The following is a 24,968-nucleotide window of genomic DNA, read 5'->3' on the forward strand; positions in this document are numbered from 1 at the left end:
TTTATCTGAGCTGCTACATCTGGGTGCGTGTGGCGTCGATCAAGTTTACTGATCAATACAAAACGTTTTTCATGTTGTATTGCGAAAAGCGAGGAAAGATATTTTTGGCGTATGATTATGCATTTTTCGCATTGTACAGTATTGAGCCGTTGATTAATTCTGAACGTGGAGTGGGTAGATAAAGGTCGTGCTCCGCGTGGATAACTATGCAATGACCTTTCTAAAATAGAACATCAAACTAAACTTTCTTGGTGGTAATTTTTTAATTTATGTAGTAAATTATCGATAATTATAGATTATCAATGAACCAATAGAAATTTTCTGTATGGATACTTTATGTCATACAAATGTGGGAAGCTCTGACACTAACTATCAATGTGACATCGTTTAAAGGACCTCGATGACAGTTTTTAGAAATGAAACACCACGGCGTAAATCGGGGCAATAACGCGTATAATTTCATAACCAAACAGACTGATCTGACATATTTTGTGCTCATAACCTCACAAAATCTCAAATCTTTCAATTAGTAATTTAATGTTTAATTTTGGCTGCATAAAACAAGGTTTAGCCACCATAACATGGTTTCATTTTACTAGTATTTAACGCTACTATTTTCCGAAAAAGTATTATCAGTAGCATTCAGAGAAATATTACCGAAAATTTAAAAAAGTAGATATAGTAAGTAAATATTTGATTATATATCGAATCCAATATTTACCAAGATATTTCGACAATTCACAGATAAACTCGATTATATAACTTAATACCGAGAAAAAGCGTTCATTGAATAAAAATATTTGCAGTAATATTATTTTTTTTTATTGTGTATTTATTAACAGACATATATAACTTCCGGTGGAAGACGCGACAATTCAGTAAGAATGCATCAACGACTTGTCCGGACAAGTCAACAACTTCATAAGGTTCGAGTTACAAGAAACACTGTTGCCGATATTCATTTCATTCAACTTTATGTTTGACGAACGATTTTAGTTTCGAAAGAAACATAAATAGTCGAGAGAATAAAGGCTGATTCATAAACTTTCCGTTTGTCGTTCGCGAACGACGTTTACCTTTTGACGTCTATTGACGTTGCTGCCGTTAACCTAAAGATTTTTTTTTATTGGGAGCATCTGGCAAAATCAGCGCCACGTCAAACGGCAACTATGAATGGTTTTATTCATTTCAATGTTTCTAACGGCAAACGAAAAGTCAAGTAAATGAATCGGCCTTTAAGCAAGCAACTGAATAAATGGAGAGTGTGGATGGCTAGTACTCTTGCTGCCTCTACTCACCAATTGGGAATTTCTAACCAGTAAGACGTGTCAAGATGCGACAAAATGCATACGGGAGAGCCTTAGAAAACTTTGTGATGCATTATGCATTATGGAAAGTGCATCTCGAATAGATTAAAAATGAAATCTTTTTATGTGGGAAAAAACTACAGCTACTACATATTTCATTTTTTCTACAATAAGAAAAAGTCTATAAAAATCCCATGACGTTATTTGGAAAACATTTGAGAAAGAAAAAAGCTTGAATCACATCCATGTTCTAGTAGCTGTAGCAAGCAATTCAATAAATCGAGAGTGTGGATGGCAAGTACTCTTGCTGCCTCTACTCACCAATATACGTATCGAGAGCCTTTAGGGGGCTGAGAACATGGAAAATGTTGAGTATCGAGCTGTCATTGATAATTTGGGAACGTAACGAAAAGTTACGACTGAATTACAGTCGGTTTGAGGTTAGAAAGATAGAAGAGGCTATCGCCGCGCGTTGTATACCACGTTTGTAAACTTTGAAACCATAAGCGTATTTCCCAGGCTTTAATGACGCGGTTTGAGCGGATGTTTAACTTCGATTCATAGCTATGGATAAAACTTGGATCCATTACTATACTCCTAAATGGAATAAACAGTCGAGACGGTGGATTGCAAAGGCATTGTTCATAATTGTGAGTGGCCAGGGAGCCGTTGAGCATATAAGCCCGTCGCGCCCCACTAGAAGTTACCAGAACGATATCCTTTGAGAATAACTTCGGTTTGAACCCTTTGATACCTTTAGACAAGTTGTGAGGTTTTAAACCGCGCTCAAGTGAGTGCAAGGCACTCGCAGATAACGTGGTCTGCCGTTTCGTCCTCCTCCATGCCCTAGCGGCACTCCGCATCATCCGTGATGTCCATGGTGTGGAGATGGCGTCTTAGATGGCAGTTTCCAGTTAGAAGTCTCTCAAGGCAAAGACAGTTTTCTTTCTTTTTTATATCAGAAAACTCCTATAATTTTAAATTATATTCAATCTCTTGAGCTGTAGAAACCAATTTCTATTGGTAAGTTATTATTCTGATAAACGTATTCTTTGCTAAATGGTTAATTTTTTCTAATGTATAATTATTAAATAATGCTCTGTTAATGACTGTAATGTATCACGATAATGAGAATCCGGTTCACATTTTGTATATAAAGCAAAATTTAAATAAGTGATTATGGTTAACCAGATGTTACTTGCGAAAAATTTTCGCACAGAAACTCGATACCTAACTGTAACATCCGATGCCTCTAATTTTTTTCATATTGATATGGAAATAATCATGATCACATCCAAACGAAAAATATTACTGCGAGTTTTGACAATTAATGTTATAATCCATTCATTAAATTTCAATATAATACATTTTAAACACAATTTATTTTTCATAAATATAACAGTGTCCGTTATTAGTTTACTTTAATCGAAGGCATGTATTATCCTGAGTGTAAAGCACGACGCAGACTCAGTGTTGGTTTGGGGATGTTTTGGAGGAAGGGTGACTGGAGACCTGGTAATAATTTAAGGGGTTTTTAAGAAAGAAGACTATGTAAAATAATGAATGAAAATGTAGTACGTACTGGCCAGCGCCTGACCGATACATAATTCTAGCATGGAAACGATCCCAAGCATTCCTCGAAACTGTGCAAAGAGTATTTAAAAAAATTGGAAAGATTGAATTACGATAAAAAAGTAATACTAAATTTTACTTCCAAATGATACGAAGATTAAAACCCTGTCAGGCGATCAAGCATTCTTGGAAGCTCCATCGCGACAACTCGAAATTTTTCAAACCGTTTACCTGAAAAAGCTACGAGATCAAAGTCGTACCTCAGCCAGTCTACAGCACCGACCTCGCCCTACCAAACTTCTTTTTGTCCCCTCAGCGCTTTAAGAACAACATTAGAACAGCATTAAAGCTAAAAGTTTTTGATGGACATCTTCTGCATGGAAATATCGATGGCAAAAGTGTATTGTTGATGAAACTGGTATTTCGAAGACTATTGCCAAATTGAATCATTATGATCAGACCTTTACGCATGACTTTCCAGACATCACAGAAGATCCGGAATACCGCTGGTGCATAGAGGATGAAACTGCAGACTGAATCTTCAATCGCGGGTCAGTTTAGAATCAATTCTGGATCAGTTAGTAACCAATTTATGATCGCTGAAATGCGCAAACTTGATTACAAACATATTGATTTACCGCGGACGGATGTTAAAATGATCAAGGCAAATTTCAAAGAATCCTCTTATGTAAATATTACTAAATATTCAATTTCCAAAATACACGTACGCTCACGATTGGTATAATTTTTTGGGGCTACAACTACTTCAGTACAAAGCGTCCTTGGCTTACTTTAGAAAGTTGGAATCGTAACAGTTATACTTTTTATAAAAGAAAAGTATTGTATGCTAATTTTTCAATTAAATAAAATTGTAATACAGGCACATGGGTGCCGGTTTTAAAATTCATTATAATTTCGTATTTGGGGTATCACAAAAAAAGTGTGAAAAAACTTCGTAATCAATTCATTGTGATCGATTTTTTTCTATATTGTTTCGAAAATAAAATACAAGGTTGTTGACCCATTTTTTTTTCAAAACAAAATAATCATTCAATAGATTATGCATCTGCGATTGATTTCCGAAAGTAAACCAAAATCCACTGAATACATTAGAAACGAAAATAAACTACAAATAGGACAATGTTATTCAAAGGTGATATTTTTAGTTGTACCTCTGGCAAATATTGAAACGTATTTGTTACCTGCTCTAACGTAAACAAAAAAAAAGTAAACCAAAACCTCACGTAATATATAAGGGTTATTTGCTTGAAAATTGTTTACAATAGTTTTAACACGTTGCCTGAAATGAACCCATATAGAAAGTGGCAAAAAAATCGACTCAGGCTGCACCCACACAATATGTAATTATCCCTTGTGTGCTTGTTCACAATATTGCTAATTAGGGGTAACTAACCCTTATAAAAGGTTATCTACATCACCCACCACTAATAATTAGTCAATTTATACACATCGCCGTTAACAGCAGACAAAAATTCTATCTGAAAATGGTCACAGTAAGTGATAAATCTGCTAAAGCGGTCACCCTATTGCGATAAGGCAGCGAGAAGTCGCGCTGAACATAAGTCAGTCTGCTGTTTCTACCGTCTTTCCCAAGAAGCTGGTCCAAAACAAAAAGGTGCACATCCGAGATTGTCAGCACATCGCTGATATTCAAGTCCAAAAAGATCTCAGAGGAACGCGTGGCTGTACGGTCAGAAAAAGACTAACCTTGGGCCAAAAATGCCAGCTACTTGCCTCAGCCTACCCAGCCTGACAAACAATTGGTTTCACCTCTCTCCTAAGACGAAAGCAGAGTGTGCCTGAATGGTAGCGATAAAAGAGGACGAGTCTACAGAAGACGGTGGAGAAAGATTCGCGCAGTGTTGTATAAAAGAAAACGTTGTTTTTGAAGGAGGTTTCTGCATGGTTTGGACGGGAATGTCAATGCAAGCAAAAACCAAGAAAACCTCATCCTAATGTAGAACAATGTACGTCCACATAACGCAAGTTCCGTACGACAGGATTTACAGGATGTCGAAATTGCAGCACGTGGCCAGGACTTGAATTCTATTCAGCATTTAAGGGCTGGAATTCATGCACCAGCCATTGAAGAATGGGATAGCATCGAATCATTTGATTCTTGAAAGAGCGAAAAGAAAATGGGGACCAGCGGATGGAAATCTGAATATTGATTGGTCAATATCAAATTATATTGATATTGAACTTTCCTGTAAATTTTTTCATTGTTCAAAATTCCTTTTCGATCGATATTAAAAAATAACTGAATGACAACGTAGACCACTCATTATAAAGCTTGGACTAATAGCTTCGAGATACTGAAAACAGAAAAATAATAACAGATTTTTTCTGGAGAATTGTGACCGCGATCGTGCGACTTGAGTCGATTTTTTTGCTCACGAGTGTAGATTATAGAAAGACAAGTACAAGTTACAACGAGTAAAACTCAATTAAGTTGAGTATAAACATCGATCGAAGGTTTTGTTTCCAACGTGAAATAAAACGTATACTTGGATTCGAAGGACCTATTTCTCGAGATAAAAAGGACTGTATTTAGTTCATATTTTGTTTATTACAACTCTTATTGGTATTTTGTAACCATAAGCTGTACAGAACAATGGAAAAAGGTAATTGACAGGTCAAAATTACGAATGCTTCACCATTTTATTACTCTCTTTCATTAAAATGACGCTTCTAAATGAACAGGGAAATGATTAGATGGAATATTTTCAGCAATCCAATTCAGCTAAGCATCTAATGTGAAGGCAATTATGAAAAAGTAAAATACTTCTTGCTCAAAGAAGAAACTAGTAATAAAAATGAAAATTTATTATTCATGTATTCATATCAAATTATGATGTGTCTTTCCCGAAACGGAAATATGAAAGGAGGGAATAAACACTTGAACTATAGAGAGAAACCTGAAGTATGGTTAACTTATGGTATATGGTAAAATAAATGTTCCACATTGACAATTAACGTTCAGTTTTTAACTTAAAAATCGTTCAATGTCCAGTTTTAGGGTTTGCAATTACGTAACATTTTAGACATGAGTTCAAAACGAATTGTGGCTTCTATATTTTTAGAGTACGGATCTGTCTTCGTTAGAAGTAAGGTGCTGATACCCGTTACCGCAATACAGAGTTTCTTTGTACGCCTATAAACTCACTAAAGCCTTTCCTTTTCACTTGCAAACTAAATCACGAAAAAAAATTTCATAAAACTCAATTTTACTCACACAAATTTTTTTTGTCTCGCTTGGAAGCACCCTGTATGTGAATCTCGTTTTATAGATGCAAAAAAATTAAACTAAAAAATTCGCATGCCCTGTGTACTTTATTACATTAATTGGGTTCGGAAAAGTACAGAGAACACGCCAATTTTGTGCAAGAATTTCACCATCCAGTTCGGGTCATCTAAAAACCAGTTTGCCAATTCGACACAACACCGAAGAGATATTTGAACAGTGGCGGACTCGGAATCTTAGCATGAAAACTATAATTGTATATAGAATAGATGAATCGAATTCAATTCAGTAAAATCATCTGCAGTAATGAAGAATTTTTTTATCTGAAAAAGATTCTTCTGACAAGTGCTAAGATATATAAAAAGTTTTTCCATAAGATACCCACTCTCCCCCAAATTTCATTAACAAAAACGTACAGAATATTTATGTGGACACTTGGTACAATGCTTATTAATAAATGTTTTATCCTCAAATTTTTGTATGGATTAAAAACTTCCTAATACAGCTCTGGAAAATATTCAACAAAGTTTGTCCATAACAAAATTCCCACTCTCCCCTAACTATCATTCACAAAAACGTACAGAATATGTATGTGGACACTTGGTACAATACTTATTAACAAATATTTCAACTCCAAATTTTTATATAGATTGAAAACTTCCAAATACAGCTCTGGAAAATATTCAACAAAGTTTTTCCATAACAAGATTCCCACTCTCCCCCAACTCTCATTCACAAAAACGTACAGAATATGTATGTGGACACTTGGTACAATACTTATTAACAAATATCTCAACTCCAAATTTTTATATGGATTGAAAACTTCCAAATACAGCTCTGGAAAATATTCAACAAAGTTTTTCCATAAGATACCCACTCTCCCCCAAATTTCATTAACAAAAACGTACAGAATATTTATGCGGACACTTGGTACAAGGCATATTAATAAATATTTTAACCTCAAACTTTTATATGGATTAAAAACTTCCAAATACAGCTCTGGAAAATATTCCCACTCTCCCCCAACTCTCATTTACGAAAACCTACAGAATAATTACGCGGATACTCAGTAAGTACAATGTCTATTCACAAACATTTTAACCTCAAACTTTTATATGAATTAAAAACTTTAAAGTACAACTCTGGTAAATATTCAACAAACCGCGTTATAAAAATTGGAACGGTTCGGTTTTTTTATCAGTTCTTGGAACCTCGTACCGGTTATATGTCTTATTAGTATCCTTAAATTCAAGTCAGGCGGTTTGAAGTTTTTTTTTTTCAAATATTATTATCGATTTTACCCATTAAAAATAATCCAAAACAATATGCTGTTCAATACAAAAAAAAAAGTAAATAAACATAAATTACAACAGTCTATTATAACCGATTTGCAATAAGTCGATTATTAACTTCGTTCCTGAAATATAATTCTTCCTGCGCCCACACCATTACATCACCAACGTCAGTTCTCGATTTCATTAATGAAATACAACGAGGTTTGGCAATACCGCAATAGGAGACTAATCGTTCGCGCCCATTTTCAACGTGGCACCCCATAATCATAACTTGCATACCTTGAGATTATCGAACGCACGTTCATAGTAAATATATGTAGTACAATAAAATGCATTATCGTAGTAACTATACATCGTATAAATAAGTGCGAGCGTACTTCCTTGAATGGTGTTGCCATATCATTAAAAAATTATCTATTTAGAAAATATTCTGATATGATAATTATAATAAATTGTATATAGGTATTAATGTAGAAAGTTTGAAAATAGTTTTATAGTTCTAACCTATAAATGCCACTGTCTTAGAAAGCTGGATCTTTATTAAATTTCGACATAAAAAATTAGAATTTAAATTTTCATATTTTATATTTGTATTTTGCGACCTAAAAAATAGTCCAGTACAATTTGTCGGGGGATATATTCAATAAAAAAGTGATATGAACCTCAAAAACATTCTTGCATTTTTTACATAACCTTAAAATCTCATGGTAACCATTTAATTCGAATTTGAGGGATAACATTTTCAATTTTTTATATTGGAAACAATAAGAACAATGAGAAACAGTAAAAAAAATAATTCAAGACAAAAATATAGATTACTATAAAGATAATAGAGAAATAATATACATCCCAATATGAAAAGAAAACTTATTGAGAGAAAAAACAATTTAAAAAAATGTAGTAGCAGTTTTTACGTGAAACCTTGTCTATTTTACAACTTTTCACTTTTTATTTCTTCAAAGTAAATCTTCGAAAGTTTGTAAACTAGGATTATTAAAATTAGGTAACGGCAACGCTGCATATAAGTGCATTATACCTATGATTGTGAAATGATGCGCGCGCATTTGGCGGGATAGCCGGCGATTGTTTGAGTGCCGGCGCCTGCTACGTTGACTCTCGTAAAATCTGAAACGACTCAGCGTTCACGAGAATTGTTTTTTTATGGCCAGACGCGTCGGCCTTCTAAGAAAAAAGGCGGCGGTGCCTGCTAGCAATTTATGCAATGACTAATAATATGGATGAGCAAACTTTATTCGATTATTGTATTCGGGAAATGCTGGAGAATTAGTGATTTGCATGCTGTGGAGACGTGTAAATGAAGTTTTCCTAGAATGCATTCCGATCTAGAGGATACGTGGAATTACTGGTAGTAAACACTCGATGCCGTTTTTAGGTAGATTGGAAATACCGATTAGTCTTGTGTATTCTTATGATGCTACAACTATTGGATCCCGAGAGCGGAAAATTGAAAAGAAATAAAATACTTTTATACGCGGTAAAAATGTATAACGTGAAGTTAGGTTTTAATACTATTTTGACGGTAAGATAGAAGAAGAATATATAGAAACAAAAAAAGGAAAGGTAGAGTTTGATTATCAAGTCGATTAGGATAAATAAAATTGTATTAATAGTTCGTGATTTATCACAAAACATATGGCAACATTGCGATGTCATATGGTCAGTTTTAAAGAATTAATATTTACATAAAAATATGTTATTTAGAATATAAAATAATAATTCAATATAATATAATGAAAATATTTTAACTACTATATAATTGTATGAAATTTTTCGTTACAATTCAAATTGATTTAGTTTTTTAATTAACAGACATTTTAATGTGACGTAATCTAATTTCCACGGGTGGGAATTCTTCGATACTGTTAAGTAAGATGTTGCCAAGTTAATAAATTAATAATCATATATATTATTGATAAAAATAAGAAATATATATTTAAAAAAAGTTATTCATTTATTCAACATATGATTTGACAAAGGAATTGAAGTGAAGAGTATTTAAAAAAAATTAATGAATGTCAAAATTCAAAATATTCAACCAGGAAGACAGAAAACCTTGATGACACAATTTTAATCTAACAATTAATCTGCAAATATGCAAAGATTGATTAGAAATTATAATTTGATAAATTTCCACGTAGATATTAAATTTTATTTATAGTACAGGACTCAAAGGAAAAAAAAATAGCCGCATGTGTAAAAAATGTAATGAAACGTTAAAAATTTGCTTATACTTTCTTAATAAGATCCAAAAAATTGTTTGACGAAGAAGAGTTGGCGGAAAGCACAAAATTATTAGTTATATATATGATGTGTGGACGGAATTAGTTCCATATACGAGGATGGTACCAGAAGTACCTGACCCAACAAAAAAACACAACAGTTTTGTCCATTGCAATAACGGACGTGTGGACTGGTTCATTGTCTTAATGAAACACTTCTTCTTAGCCAAATGTGACAGTTTTTGCTTGATTTTTTCCCTCAAAGTTCGCCGTAAATGTGTCAAATCATATGCTGTATAGAATGTGTACTTTTGGAACCACCCTCGTACGCAAGTACTGGTTTGAGGTTGCTCTAACATAGTGAACTATCAAGTCTGTAATATGGGGATGATTGTGTGAGGTTTGTGTTTGAAATTTTATCATGAATGTTTTTGGCAACCGCCGCGAATTGAAAAAAGTCATGGATCGATTTTAAAACTTACGGCGATGGTGATTATGGAAATAGTATATGGATATGGAGGTTGAAAATCATTATAAAAATAAGTCCGTTGTAATGTTCAAGACCAAAAAAGCATGCATGTTGTTTTCCGTTCATTTTTTGAGAAAGTCTCTATATGGATATGTACTTTTGGACAATGTCTTTTGAAGGAACGGTTCCGGACAACAAAATTTTGAGCTGCGTGAGAAAAATGTATCCTTGAAGATGTCCAAGTTTTTTGGAATTCTAGCAGAAAGTTTGAAATTGATTCCTTCACTACAAAACGCATATTGAAGGTTATTTAATAAGCTTTCACCCTATAAGAACAGTTTCTGTTTAGTATAATTAATCAGAAATGCATCTTTTTCTTTTAAACTCAATTTTTTTTACCCTCCTCCAAACCAGTTTCTGGCAAACAATCATTATCATTTTTTCACCCCAAAATCTTATTTTACTGTACTATTATTGTTAACGCGACAATAGATTTCGAAGTGATTTGAATTTTTGATTTGCCCTTGGCACTTGGCCCCCTTTTGTAACCACACATGACCTAAGTAAGCTATTAGCGTATTTTATACCAGAATTCTACAATTTCTTCCGCATATGTTCTGAACATACATTCCTACACGAACGATTTATGAACACCTGAATTTTAATTTAAAAACTAGCTAAGAGACTTCTAACTGGACACTGCCATCTAAGACCTACACCTTCACACCATGGGCATCACGGATGATACGGAGTGCCGTTGGTGCATTGAGGAAGATTGAATTGCAGACCACGTTATGTGTGAGTGCCCTGCAATGACACGGGCGCGCTTTAAACACCTGGGGAAACACCCAAAGTCTGCCTAACGATATCAGAGGATTCAAACCAAAGCGACTGATCGGCTTCTCAAAGGACATCGGACTTTGGTAACGTCAAGTGGGACGCGACGGGCCTATCTGAAGGCCTATGTGCTCAACGGCTCCCTGGCCGTCCACAACTATAAACTATGAACTAGCTAATAGAATAAAATGTATTTAAATAACAAGGCGAAAATTTATTCTTGATATTTGTAAGTATAAAGTCGACTACCAAGTTTTTTAAATAAAATTACATTTAAAACCACATAGGTTAAGAGGGTTTTTGACCAGTCCAAACCTTTTTCTATTAAAATTGAAATAGAATAACCTCTATTGGCAAATAAGTATCTACTTATTGAGAAAAACCTTACGATTTGGGTATTTAAACTTTGATACAGTGGGTTTTTGACCACTCCAAACCTTTTTCTATTGGAATTACAATAAATTATCCTTTATTTGCAAATACGTACATACTTATTGAGAAAAACGTTACGATTTTGCTATTTAAACTTCAATGCAGAGGGTTTTTGACCAGTCCAAACCTTTTTCTATTGGAATTACACTAAATTATCCTTTATTTGCAAATACGTACATACTTATTGAGAAAAACCTTACGATTTGGGTATTTAAACTTTGATACAGAGGGTTTTTAACCAGTCCAAACCTTTTTCTATTAAAATTGAAATAGAATAACCTCTATTGGCAAATAAGTATCTACTTATTGAGAAAAATCTTACGATTTTGCTATTTAAACTTCAATGCAGAGGGTTTTTGACCAGTCCAAACGTTTTTCTATTGGAATTACAATAAATTAACCTTTATTTGCAAATACGTACATATTTATTGAGAAAAACCTTACCATTTGGGTATTTAAACTTTGATACAGAGGGTTTTTAACCAGTCCAAACCTTTTTCTATTAAAATTGAAATAGAATAACCTCTATTGGCAAATAAGTATCTACTTATTGAGAAAAATCTTACGATTTTGCTATTTAAACTTCAATGCAGAGGGTTTTTGACCAGTCCAAACCTTTTTCTATTGGAATTACAATAAATTATCCTTTATTTGCAAAGACGTACATATTTATTGAGAAAAACCTTACCATTTGGGTATTTAAACTTTGATACAGAGGGTTTTTAACCAGTCCAAACCTTTTTCTATTAAAATTGAAATAGAATAACCTCTATTGGCAAATAAGTATCTACTTATTGAGAAAAATCTTACGATTTTGCTATTTAAACTTCAATGCAGAGGGTTTTTGACCAGTCCAAACGTTTTTCTATTGGAATTACAATAAATTAACCTTTATTTGCAAATACGTACATATTTATTGAGAAAAACCTTACCATTTGGGTATTTAAACTTTGATACAGAGGGTTTTTAACCAGTCCAAACCTTTTTCTATTAAAATTGAAATAGAATAACCTCTATTGGCAAATAAGTATCTACTTATTGAGAAAAATCTTACGATTTTGCTATTTAAACTTCAATGCAGAGGGTTTTTGACCAGTCCAAACCTTTTTCTATTGGAATTACAATAAATTATCCTTTATTTGCAAAGACGTACATATTTATTGAGAAAAACCTTACCATTTGGGTATTTAAACTTTGATACAGAGGGTTTTTAACCAGTCCAAACCTTTTTCTATTAAAATTGAAATAGAATAACCTCTATTGGCAAATAAGTATCTACTTATTGAGAAAAATCTTACGATTTTGCTATTTAAACTTCAATGCAGAGGGTTTTTGACCAGTCCAAACGTTTTTCTATTGGAATTACAATAAATTAACCTTTATTTGCAAATACGTACATATTTATTGAGAAAAACCTTACCATTTGGGTATTTAAACTTTGATACAGAGGGTTTTTAACCAGTCCAAACCTTTTTCTATTAAAATTGAAATAGAATAACCTCTATTGGCAAATAAGTATCTACTTATTGAGAAAAATCTTACGATTTTGCTATTTAAACTTCAATGCAGAGGGTTTTTGACCAGTCCAAACCTTTTTCTATTGGAATTACAATAAATTATCCTTTATTTGCAAAGACGTACATATTTATTGAGAAAAACCTTACCATTTGGGTATTTAAACTTTGATACAGAGGGTTTTTAACCAGTCCAAACCTTTTTCTATTAAAATTGAAATAGAATAACCTCTATTGGCAAATAAGTATCTACTTATTGAGAAAAATCTTACGATTTTGCTATTTAAACTTCAATGCAGAGGGTTTTTGACCAGTCCAAACGTTTTTCTATTGGAATTACAATAAATTAACCTTTATTTGCAAATACGTACATATTTATTGAGAAAAACCTTACCATTTGGGTATTTAAACTTTGATACAGAGGGTTTTTAACCAGTCCAAACCTTTTTCTATTAAAATTGAAATAGAATAACCTCTATTGGCAAATAAGTATCTACTTATTGAGAAAAATCTTACGATTTTGCTATTTAAACTTCAATGCAGAGGGTTTTTGACCAGTCCAAACCTTTTTCTATTGGAATTACAATAAATTATCCTTTATTTGCAAAGACGTACATATTTATTGAGAAAAACCTTACCATTTGGGTATTTAAACTTTGATACAGAGGGTTTTTAACCAGTCCAAACCTTTTTCTATTAAAATTGAAATAGAATAACCTCTATTGGCAAATAAGTATCTACTTATTGAGAAAAATCTTACGATTTTGCTATTTAAACTTCAATGCAGAGGGTTTTTGACCAGTCCAAACGTTTTTCTATTGGAATTACAATAAATTAACCTTTATTTGCAAATACGTACATATTTATTGAGAAAAACCTTACCATTTGGGTATTTAAACTTTGATACAGAGGGTTTTTAACCAGTCCAAACCTTTTTCTATTAAAATTGAAATAGAATAACCTCTATTGGCAAATAAGTATCTACTTATTGAGAAAAATCTTACGATTTTGCTATTTAAACTTCAATGCAGAGGGTTTTTGACCAGTCCAAACCTTTTTCTATTGGAATTACAATAAATTATCCTTTATTTGCAAAGACGTACATATTTATTGAGAAAAACCTTACCATTTGGGTATTTAAACTTTGATACAGAGGGTTTTTAACCAGTCCAAACCTTTTTCTATTAAAATTGAAATAGAATAACCTCTATTGGCAAATAAGTATCTACTTATTGAGAAAAATCTTACGATTTTGCTATTTAAACTTCAATGCAGAGGGTTTTTGACCAGTCCAAACCTTTTTCTATTGGAATTACAATAAATTATCCTTTATTTGCAAAGACGTACATATTTATTGAGAAAAACCTTACCATTTGGGTATTTAAACTTTGATAGAGAGGGTTTTTAACCAGTCCAAACCTTTTTCTATTAAAATTGAAATAGAATAACCTCTATTGGCAAATAAGTATCTACTTATTGAGAAAAATCTTACGATTTTGCTATTTAAACTTCAATGCAGAGGGTTTTTGACCAGTCCAAACCTTTTTCTATTGGAATTACAATAAATTATCCTTTATTTGCAAAGACGTACATATTTATTGAGAAAAACCTTACCATTTGGGTATTTAAACTTTGATACAGAGGGTTTTTAACCAGTCCAAACCTTTTTCTATTAAAATTGAAATAGAATAACCTCTATTGGCAAATAAGTATCTACTTATTGAGAAAAATCTTACGATTTTGCTATTTAAACTTCAATGCAGAGGGTTTTTGACCAGTCCAAACCTTTTTCTATTGGAATTACAATAAATTATCCTTTATTTGCAAAGACGTACATATTTATTGAGAAAAACCTTACCATTTGGGTATTTAAACTTTGATAGAGAGGGTTTTTAACCAGTCCAAACCTTTTTCTATTAAAATTGAAATAGAATAACCTCTATTGGCAAATAAGTATCTACTTATTGAGAAAAATCTTACGATTTTGCTATTTAAACTTCAATGCAGAGGGTTTTTGACCAGTCCAAACGTTTTTCTATTGGAATTACAATAAATTAACCTTTATTTGCAAATACGTACATATTTATTGAGAAAAACCTTACGATTTGGGTATTTAAACTTTGATACAGAGGGTTTTTAACCAGTCCAAACCTTTTTCTATTAAAATTGAAATAGAATAACCTCTATTGGCAAATAAGTATCTACTTATTGAGAAAAATCTTACGATTTTGCTATTTAAACTTCAATGCAGAGGGTTTTTGACCAGTCCAAACCTTTTTCTATTGGAATTACAATAAATTAACCTTTATTTGCAAATACGTACATATTTATTGAGAAAAACCTTACGATTTGGGTATTTAAACTTTGATACAGAGGGTTTTTAACCAGTCCAAACCTTTTTCTTTTAAAAAGTGAAATAGAATAACCTCTATTGGCAAATAAGTATCTACTTATTGAGAAAAATCTTACGATTTTGGTATTTAAACTTCAATGCAGAGGGTTTTTGACCAGTCCAAAACTTTTTCTATTGGAATTACAATAAATTAACCTTTATTTGCAAATACGTACATATTTATTGAGAAAAACCTTACCATTTGGGTATTTAAACTTTGATACAGAGGGTTTTTAACCAGTCCAAACCTTTTTCTATTAAAATTGAAATAGAATAACCTCTATTGGCAAATAAGTATCTACTTATTGAGAAAAATCTTACGATTTTGCTATTTAAACTTCAATGCAGAGGGTTTTTGACCAGTCCAAACCTTTTTCTATTGGAATTACAATAAATTAACCTTTATTTGCAAATACGCACATATTTATTGAGAAAAACCTTACCATTTGGGTATTTAAACTTTGATACAGAGGGTTTTTAACCAGTCCAAACCTTTTTCTATTAAAATTGAAATAGAATAACCTCTATTGGCAAATAAGTATCTACTTATTGAGAAAAATCTTACGATTTTGCTATTTAAACTTCAATGCAGAGGGTTTTTGACCAGTCCAAACCTTTTTCTATTGGAATTACAATAAATTAACCTTTATTTGCAAATACGTACATATTTATTGAGAAAAACCTTACGATTTGGGTATTTAAACTTTGATACAGAGGGTTTTTAACCAGTCCAAACCTTTTTCTTTTAAAAAGTGAAATAGAATAACCTCTATTGGCAAATAAGTATCTACTTATTGAGAAAAATCTTACGATTTTGCTATTTAAACTTCAATGCAGAGGGTTTTTGACCAGTCCAAACGTTTTTCTATTGGAATTACAATAAATTAACCTTTATTTGCAAATACGTACATATTTATTGAGAAAAACCTTACGATTTGGGTATTTAAACTTTGATACAGAGGGTTTTTAACCAGTCCAAACCTTTTTCTATTAAAATTGAAATAGAATAACCTCTATTGGCAAATAAGTATCTACTTATTGAGAAAAATCTTACGATTTTGCTATTTAAACTTCAATGCAGAGGGTTTTTGACCAGTCCAAACCTTTTTCTATTGGAATTACAATAAATTAACCTTTATTTGCAAATACGTACATATTTATTGAGAAAAACCTTACGATTTGGGTATTTAAACTTTGATACAGAGGGTTTTTAACCAGTCCAAACCTTTTTCTTTTAAAAAGTGAAATAGAATAACCTCTATTGGCAAATAAGTATCTACTTATTGAGAAAAATCTTACGATTTTGCTATTTAAACTTCAATGCAGAGGGTTTTTGACCAGTCCAAACCTTTTTCTATTGGAATTACAATAAATTAACCTTTATTTGCAAATACGTACATATTTATTGAGAAAAACCTTACGATTTGGGTATTTAAACTTTGATACAGAGGGTTTTTAACCAGTCCAAACCTTTTTCTTTTAAAAAGTGAAATAGAATAACCTCTATTGGCAAATAAGTATCTACTTATTGAGAAAAATCTTACGATTTTGCTATTTAAACTTCAATGCAGAGGGTTTTTGACCAGTCCAAACCTTTTTCTATTGGAATTACAATAAATTAACCTTTATTTGCAAAGACGTACATATTTATTGAGAAAAACCTTACGATTTGGGTATTTAAACTTTGATACAGAGGGTTTTTAACCAGTCCAAACCTTTTTCTTTTAAAAAGTGAAATAGAATAACCTCTATTGGCAAATAAGTATCTACTTATTGAGAAAAATCTTACGATTTTGCTATTTAAACTTCAATGCAGAGGGTTTTTGACCAGTCCAAACCTTTTTCTATTGGAATTACAATAAATTAACCTTTATTTGCAAATACGTACATATTTATTGAGAAAAACCTTACGATTTGGGTATTTAAACTTTGATACAGAGGGTTTTTAACCAGTCCAAACCTTTTTCTTTTAAAAAGTGAAATAGAATAACCTCTATTGGCAAATAAGTATCTACTTATTGAGAAAAATCTTACGATTTTGCTATTTAAACTTCAATGCAGAGGGTTTTTGACCAGTCCAAACCTTTTTCTATTGGAATTACAATAAATTAACCTTTATTTGCAAAGACGTACATATTTATTGAGAAAAACCTTACGATTTGGGTATTTAAACTTTGATACAGAGGGTTTTTAACCAGTCCAAACCTTTTTCTTTTAAAAAGTGAAATAGAATAACCTCTATTGGCAAATAAGTATCTACTTATTGAGAAAAATCTTACGATTTTGCTATTTAAACTTCAATGCAGAGGGTTTTTGACCAGTCCAAACCTTTTTCTATTGGAATTACAATAAATTAACCTTTATTTGCAAATACGTACATATTTATTGAGAAAAACCTTACGATTTGGGTATTTAAACTTTGATACAGAGGGTTTTTAACCAGTCCAAACCTTTTTCTTTTAAAAAGTGAAATAGAATAACCTCTATTGGCAAATAAGTATCTACTTATTGAGAAAAATCTTACGATTTTGCTATTTAAACTTAAATGCAGAGGGTTTTTAACCAGTCCAAACCTTTTTCTATTGTTATGTTAAGTTTATGATCAGAAAAGACCAATAAATAACCAACACATTGTATCTCAGGTACATTTATGAAAATTTTAGGAAATATTAAGATTTATTTGTAATGACCCTACCAATTTCTGGATTAGAAATTTCAGGAGACGTGAAAACGAGAAAAAAATTGTCGTTTTTGAGTTATAGATTTTTGAAGTTGCGAAATCAGAACCTATATTTGAGTATATTTTCTAAATTATACATTCGAACGTTATCAATTTCTAATGGATGATTACGTATGTCTTTGTAGTGTGATTGACGGAGTAAATAATTCTACACTATTATTTGAAGGCTGGGTAGGAGTTTTTCAATCGATTCTTCCGCAAAAAGGTTCTCTTTGTTTAACTCGATAAAATTTATGGTTTAGGAGATATGTAGATTTTTAAATCGTTATACATGCCAATAAAACCGTTCCCCATAAAGAGACATTCTGAAGAAAATTACCATAAATTGTAATTAAACATTTCTAATTGAATTTGGTATATGCAATATCGGTAAAAATAAGAAACGAAATGATCGATAGAATCAACTTTCTTTGTATGAGAAATTTTATTTTCACGTCACCTACAGGGTAAAGTTAGAAGTCTGGCACAGAATATATCAAAAGTTCCAAGCCAATAAGGAAGTGATTAAAAAAACCTGCTGCATAATTATGTTTCCGACGTATATTTCGCTTCTCGGGAAAACCAGCAAAACTTTGTTATTTGGATAAATGCCAAAAATTCCAGTTTTCACTTCTTACCTAAACAGATGTAACAACATTTCTTCTGTCTACATATTACATAACAAGAATTTTCGAAATAGCCAGACGTTATGAAAAAACGAAAACGTAGCGGTTTTCAACGCGCCTATTAGATAATTTCGTATCCTATAAATAACTAGAACAATAAATTCATTTTAATCATTCTAAACGTACACTCAGAACCAATGAAATATTTTTCTTTTCTCAGTTTGAACCATTCAAATTTCCATGCACGTTCAACTTGCGATTTTTCGCGACATGTTTTTCTCTTTTACCATTATTAAATTTGTTGATAGTTTGAGAGATGAAATCAGTAATTTACCGTATCCTTACAGGACATAATCCATATTGGAATATGAAATCAACGTTTCGGTTGGCATCTTCAGAGTAATAATTAAAGAATCGCACGAGTTGACGCAACTTTAGCTCAATAACTTCAATCATTCGGATTGAGAATGACTCTATGTATGTTCATAACAATATATTTTCAAATTTCAAAGCAAAAGAGGTGATTAAATGGATTTGAAATTAGCCTTAAATTAATACTTGTGAGCGTCCGTCGCCGAGGTAGTCTTAGACCGATCCTCAGTAGAAAACCTTTCACAGTTCGTTCTCGGTTTGATTCATACTATCCGTAAAGCCGGCTTTAGACTTATCGCGTTTCACACTAATTTCGCGCGACAAATGAAACGAAATGCGAAACACTCTTTTAGTTTTCACGATATTGACGGGCAAAAAGTTCGAACTCTGTTTTGTGTTTGAAAACTTTTAATTATAATATCGCCTCGAATGATGCTATTATTCGCGACAAGTGTAAAGCCGGCTTAACAGTCAAGTAAAGCTCGAATCCCAGTCGAATCACGATCAGGTTCCAAAAGTTTAATGACATTTTTTCACTGCAAATATTACAATAATTTTCTAATATTATTAATTATCTACGAGCCAAATACATCAGATTTTGATATTGTCAATTCAAGACTTTATCAGACCGAACGGCATTATAGTGAGGATCGGCCCTAAACTTTACCGAGTATTGGCAAATTTCACAATCTTCCAAACTTTTATATGTCGTTAAACTCCCGCGAAAACGTCGGAAGTAAAAATAGTGGATACTGACTACACACTACGGCTACACCAACACTCATAACAACTACACTTTTAGCATGCCATTCGGCTAGTTACGTTTTTTTTCCAACCATTTTGAATATTTCTTTGTTTACGTATTGTCGCACTTTTGATTTATTTATCCTAAAACTGGAATTTTTGAATGAATTAATTACTCCATTCGAGAAATTCAATAAAACCTCGGAATGTATTCAAAATCGTCCTCTACATATCTAGACTCAAGTGTTGAATAAAAGTAAATTTTTCGGCGATTTCAATCTTCATAATCACTGGTAGGTTTTTCTAATATCTTTTAAACTTTTTGTCGTTGTCGTCTTCAGGAACTGTAAAGGTAAATATTGAGTCTCTGAAGACGATAAGTTGGTTATCGAAACGCGCGTCAGACAGTGTAATTGAAAATGTTGGTGTAATGGTAGTCTAAATAGTGTTGAATATAATAAAAAGGTTCGAGAAATTCCAGTTTGGTTAGGATTGTGTATGTCAAAAATCTATATAAACCGTAACTAATATTTTTAAAGAAAATAAATACTATCAACACCAAGTCTCGCTATTTCCTTTTTTTTTTGGTGTTTTACGATCACTTTGATACGCGAGAAACGTCATGATTTTGTCATTTGTCTATCTACTACGCGCAGCAATTCATAATTTTTAAACCAAGACATCTTTCTGTGAAGTACGTACACTAATTGTTTTCGTTCCCGCAAATTCGGTCTTGTAAGTTTTCAAATAGACAAAAACAAGGAACTTTTGGTTGAAACGTGCATCAATCGCAAGTCTTCATAGTCAAGGCAAAAGTAACCTTACCATTGCCGCAATATGCATTCACCAGGAGTTCTGGTGATATAAAACGTTCAGGACGACCACGAAAAATCACAATCGCTGAAGATAAACGTATTGTTTACATTTGTAAACGCGATAGATAACTCACGGGCCCAGATTAATTAATCTAGGGATCTGCCTTTAAGTACTTCTACAGTGAAATGGCGCTGCCAATAGTATAGACCTGTAAAGGTCTATACTAGTTGCATCCGGATTGATTAGGATTGTGTTCACAATTCATTTTGTTTTTCAATATAAGATTCACATGTTTTGGTACATATCCATCCAAAAACGGCCGCATTTGGCTAAGAAGAAAGTGTTGTTTCATCAAGACAATACACCAGATCAAACATCCGTTATTGCAATTGCTAAAATTCATGAATTAAAGTTTGAATGGCAACCTCATACACCCTATTCGCCAGATTTAGCCCCCTCGCAGTATTTCTTGTATCCAGAAATTTTCTCTGGAAATATTACTGTGATCTATACATTGATATGAGATCGAATGGTAGTTTGTACAGAATGTCAAGTAAGGCTAAACTAATAACTGAATTCGACTTACCAGAATCAGAAGGAGTATCAATTCCAAACGCAGCCGATCCCGAAGCACAGTATTTCCCTTTGTGATAGCTGTGGTCGCTCTCAGCTGCATGGAAAGTTTTTAATGGTTCAACAACCGGAAGAACCTCAGTATCTTCCTCATCTTCTTCGAAATCATTGATATTTATTTCTTCTTTGATATCGGTATCTTCGAAATAATCGCACAAGTCACTATCTTCTTCAATATCGCATTCATCGATAGCTTCGTTAAGCAATTTAAGCACGTTAGTGGGATTCGATTTTATTTCCTCGTCATCGGACATAGGAGGAGTCTGAAGAAGCGTGGTAGGTCTGTAATGGGACTTTAGCAAACTCTGCTGACCATTGTAAACGGGTTTGCACATTTGATCCATTTTATAAGGAGCCATAGGAGATTTAATCGGTGTTATAGGCGTCGGGACGAATGATCCCGAATACGATCGGAATTCGTCTGATGGATGTTCTTTGCTACCACAATGACCGTTCCACATACAATCGTGAAGTATCTTTTTCAAATATTTACGTTTTTTATACGACGGTAAGTTCTCCAAACAAATCATTTCATCTATCACGTCTTGTAATTTTGGATCGTATATTCGAATATCGTCGAAATCGTTATCGTCTCCTCTAATTTCCAAAGATTCTATGTATTCTTCGTCGTATCCCCAATCGAGTAATTCAATTTCTTCGCTGGACATACCAAGCCATCCCATATCTTCGGATCTGATCACTTGCGATGTATTCACTTGTGGAGAGGCGTTCTGAGTGTTGGTACCTTGCGAATTGGACTCCTCGAGTTTGGTATCCTGCGACTTAACATCTTTGTTATCTTGTGACTTGGCGTCCTGAGATTTATTATCTTGTGCTTCGATTTTTTTTATTTCGTATCTCGCCCACATGTTGTGGGGGAAATAACATTCTAATAAATTTCTCCGATCGTGTGCATCGAATTTTTTAACAAGCATATTTTTATACTAATCTATCGTCTATAATTAACACTTATTCTAATATCACAATTGGCCCTGGTTAAAGACAGCTATGTATAGGCAGCTTCTGAAACAAAAAACAAATAATTAGGGCAAACGTTGGACAAGCATGTTTTAAACATCTGTAAGGAACAAAGGCGCACCGACTGTTCCGGTTTTTGTTACTAGATGTCGTTTGAAAGTAGTGGCGTGTACGTACAAGAAGAATTCAAATCGGAAGAGCTGTGGAAGTTTTGAAAGTTTTTCGAAAAATTATACTTTGAACTACAGTTACCGCCTATTGCATTTATAAAAACACTGTTGACTCGCGATTGAATAGAATTACTAATAACTTTGAGCCCCAATCATCATTTGGCAATTGGCATATGAAGTTATAAGAATTGGGCGTAGAGAATGTGGTGAGATGGGTCAGGGCACGAAAAAGATTCTGGAGGGATCATCTAGAAAGAATGCTAGAAGACAGTGGGCTAAAACTCAGCGACCGAAGACACGCAGACCTGTAGGCGGACCACCAAAGAGGTGGTACAAGAGCTAGAGTTCAGCTTCTCAGGAAGAACCAGGAAGAGGGCCAAACGTACAAGATTGATCAGGATCTGATCCTATTGAAAGAGGAAGAAGATATAACGTCAGAAGATGTTCTAAACCGAAAGAAATAAAGAGGAGAAGATGGGTGAAAAAAGATCCAATGGCAAACACTAAAACCCCAACTAATATTGAAGAAATTGACGATAGCACGTGAGATGAAGAAATAGAAGAATTTGATGACCTTCAGCCTTGATGAGAACTTCAGCCAGTGGAAATAGAGAAGTTGAAAAAAGGAAAATTTGTAGTAGAAGGTGGACATGTTTGAATAGTGAACGTAAATTTTTTTCCTTATTAATATTGACATTAGTTTCGTTACTGTAAACTGAATTATTGAATGAATTACTGCTGGACTTGGCAATGGCGGATCTACGGGGGTTTCTTTAGGTCCGAAGCTCACCACCCCCAAAACGTCTAAAAATTTTTTTGTATGAATGTAAATTTCATACAAATAATTAGTTTGAAGGTAGCTGGGGGCGATTATGAAATAATTTATGTTGTGAATGAATAATTCCTTTATATCATTTAAATGTGAAATTATTTGTTGCAAGTTACCCCCGAAAACCCGTTTTTTTTAAATAATAGGGTAAAAGAACCAATTAAGGAAAAGAATTTATAGAATAGAAAAGAATATTTTTTATATTGTGCTTCATCAATATTCCCCAAATGCAACTACATCAATAACAGTCTGTTTTTCTTTATTTAGAACGTTTAAAAAATTGATTCGCCACCCTGTATATCCATTTACGTTAAATCTAATTTATCATATCAATAAAGGAAATATTCAACACAATTTCCTTAAAACTCATTGATTGATAGATTAATTTTAAATCTAATTAAACTTCATTATTGTATTTCTTCCTTACAGATTTTTTTTTCAATTATCTCTAACCTTGTAAATATAAATAATCTAAAATGTTTTATATACATAATAAATAATTATTGTTTATCAATATTAAGATTACTTTGTTATTATTGTGATTATCGATGAATCTTTCTATAAATGAATTAGAAAAATAAACAGGGAAAACCTGAATAAATTAGTTTATAGTCAACCGCGTAAGATGTCCCAAAAAGTACGTGGCCTGACCTGGGGGTGTGCGATATTTGCTTGAAAAATACCACGTATTCTTCTCTGGGAAAGACTGTTCGTTATCAACAGTAAAATATCGACTAGAACAGTTTAAAAGAGGCTGTACGAGCTGCAAGGACCAGCATCGCGGTGGTCCACCAAATGAGGTTACTCCAGAAAAGTTGAAGAAAATCCACAAAGCGGAACTGAAAGTGCGCGAACTAGCAGACATAGTAGACACTTCAAAAAGTACATCGCATATTAACTGAAAATTTGGAGAGGAGAAAGCTGCTCTCACAATGGAAGATGTTTCCATCGAGTATTTGGCAATTCCATTCCAATGTACTGAAAATTGAGAACCGACTCCAAAGACCGTTTCATCTGCAGGCAAGGTTATGCGTCGGTTTTTTGAGTTTCACGCGGGATAATTTTCATTGACAATCTTGAACAAGAAAAAAACTATCAACGGTGAGTATCATGCGAATTTAATGCAAAATTTGAGCGAAAAAATAAGCAAAAACGGCAGCATTTGGTTAAGAAGAAAGACAATGTACCTGCACACAAACATTCGTTATTGCAATTGCCTAAATCAATTAATTAAAGTTTTAATTGCTACTTCATGCAATCTATTCGCTAGATTTAGCCCCCTCGGATTATTTTCTGTTCCCATGCTTAGTATTTTATTTGTGAAACGGAGCCACTCAATTAGTATAATAAATTTATTCCGTTCGATGAGATCGAAGTTTTTCCTGTGTGAAAATGCTCCGAATGTGTTCAAATCAAGAAGTTATAAAAATTATAATAACGAGTTTTTTGTATGCTACTTTGTAAATATTTAAATGGTCATATAAACCTACACGGGCAGTAGTACATTTTCCCTCTTTAAATTTTTGATTCCACATCAAAACTTTTATAAATAGGTTGGTTCCAACTTATCAAAACACCTTGGTGCTTGCTAGTCAGCGGTTCCAATCCATCAAAAAACCGTCCTTGGTGACGACTCTGCGCATACGTGTTCCAACCGGCGATTACCGTTACACCAACGATTCTGTTATGTGTTCCATTATCGTTTTTGAACCAATTCCGGGGCAGTATTTTCGATACTAGGTTGATAGCCAGTACTGT

The 24,968-nt window shown here is 32.9% G+C and overlaps 1 protein-coding gene across 2 annotated transcripts in view; it reads right to left on the reverse strand.

The window, feature by feature from the left end:
* LOC130448381 (transcriptional regulator Myc-A-like) overlaps window positions 1-24,968 on the reverse strand; it is a 172,527-nt gene that overhangs the window by 132,336 nt on the left and 15,223 nt on the right. The window contains exon 2 of one of the 2 annotated variants that reach the window (XM_056785744.1): window positions 21,187-22,253. In XM_056785744.1, the coding sequence (XP_056641722.1) occupies window positions 21,187-22,168 (982 nt within the window). In that variant the 5' untranslated portion in view covers window positions 22,169-22,253. Of the gene's footprint in view, window positions 1-21,186; window positions 22,257-24,968 lie in introns of both variants that reach the window. The other variant, XM_056785743.1, reaches the window with a different exon arrangement.

This window comes from Diorhabda sublineata, chromosome 8, assembly GCF_026230105.1.
Source record: "Diorhabda sublineata isolate icDioSubl1.1 chromosome 8, icDioSubl1.1, whole genome shotgun sequence".
Lineage (NCBI taxonomy): Eukaryota > Metazoa > Arthropoda > Insecta > Coleoptera > Chrysomelidae > Diorhabda > Diorhabda sublineata.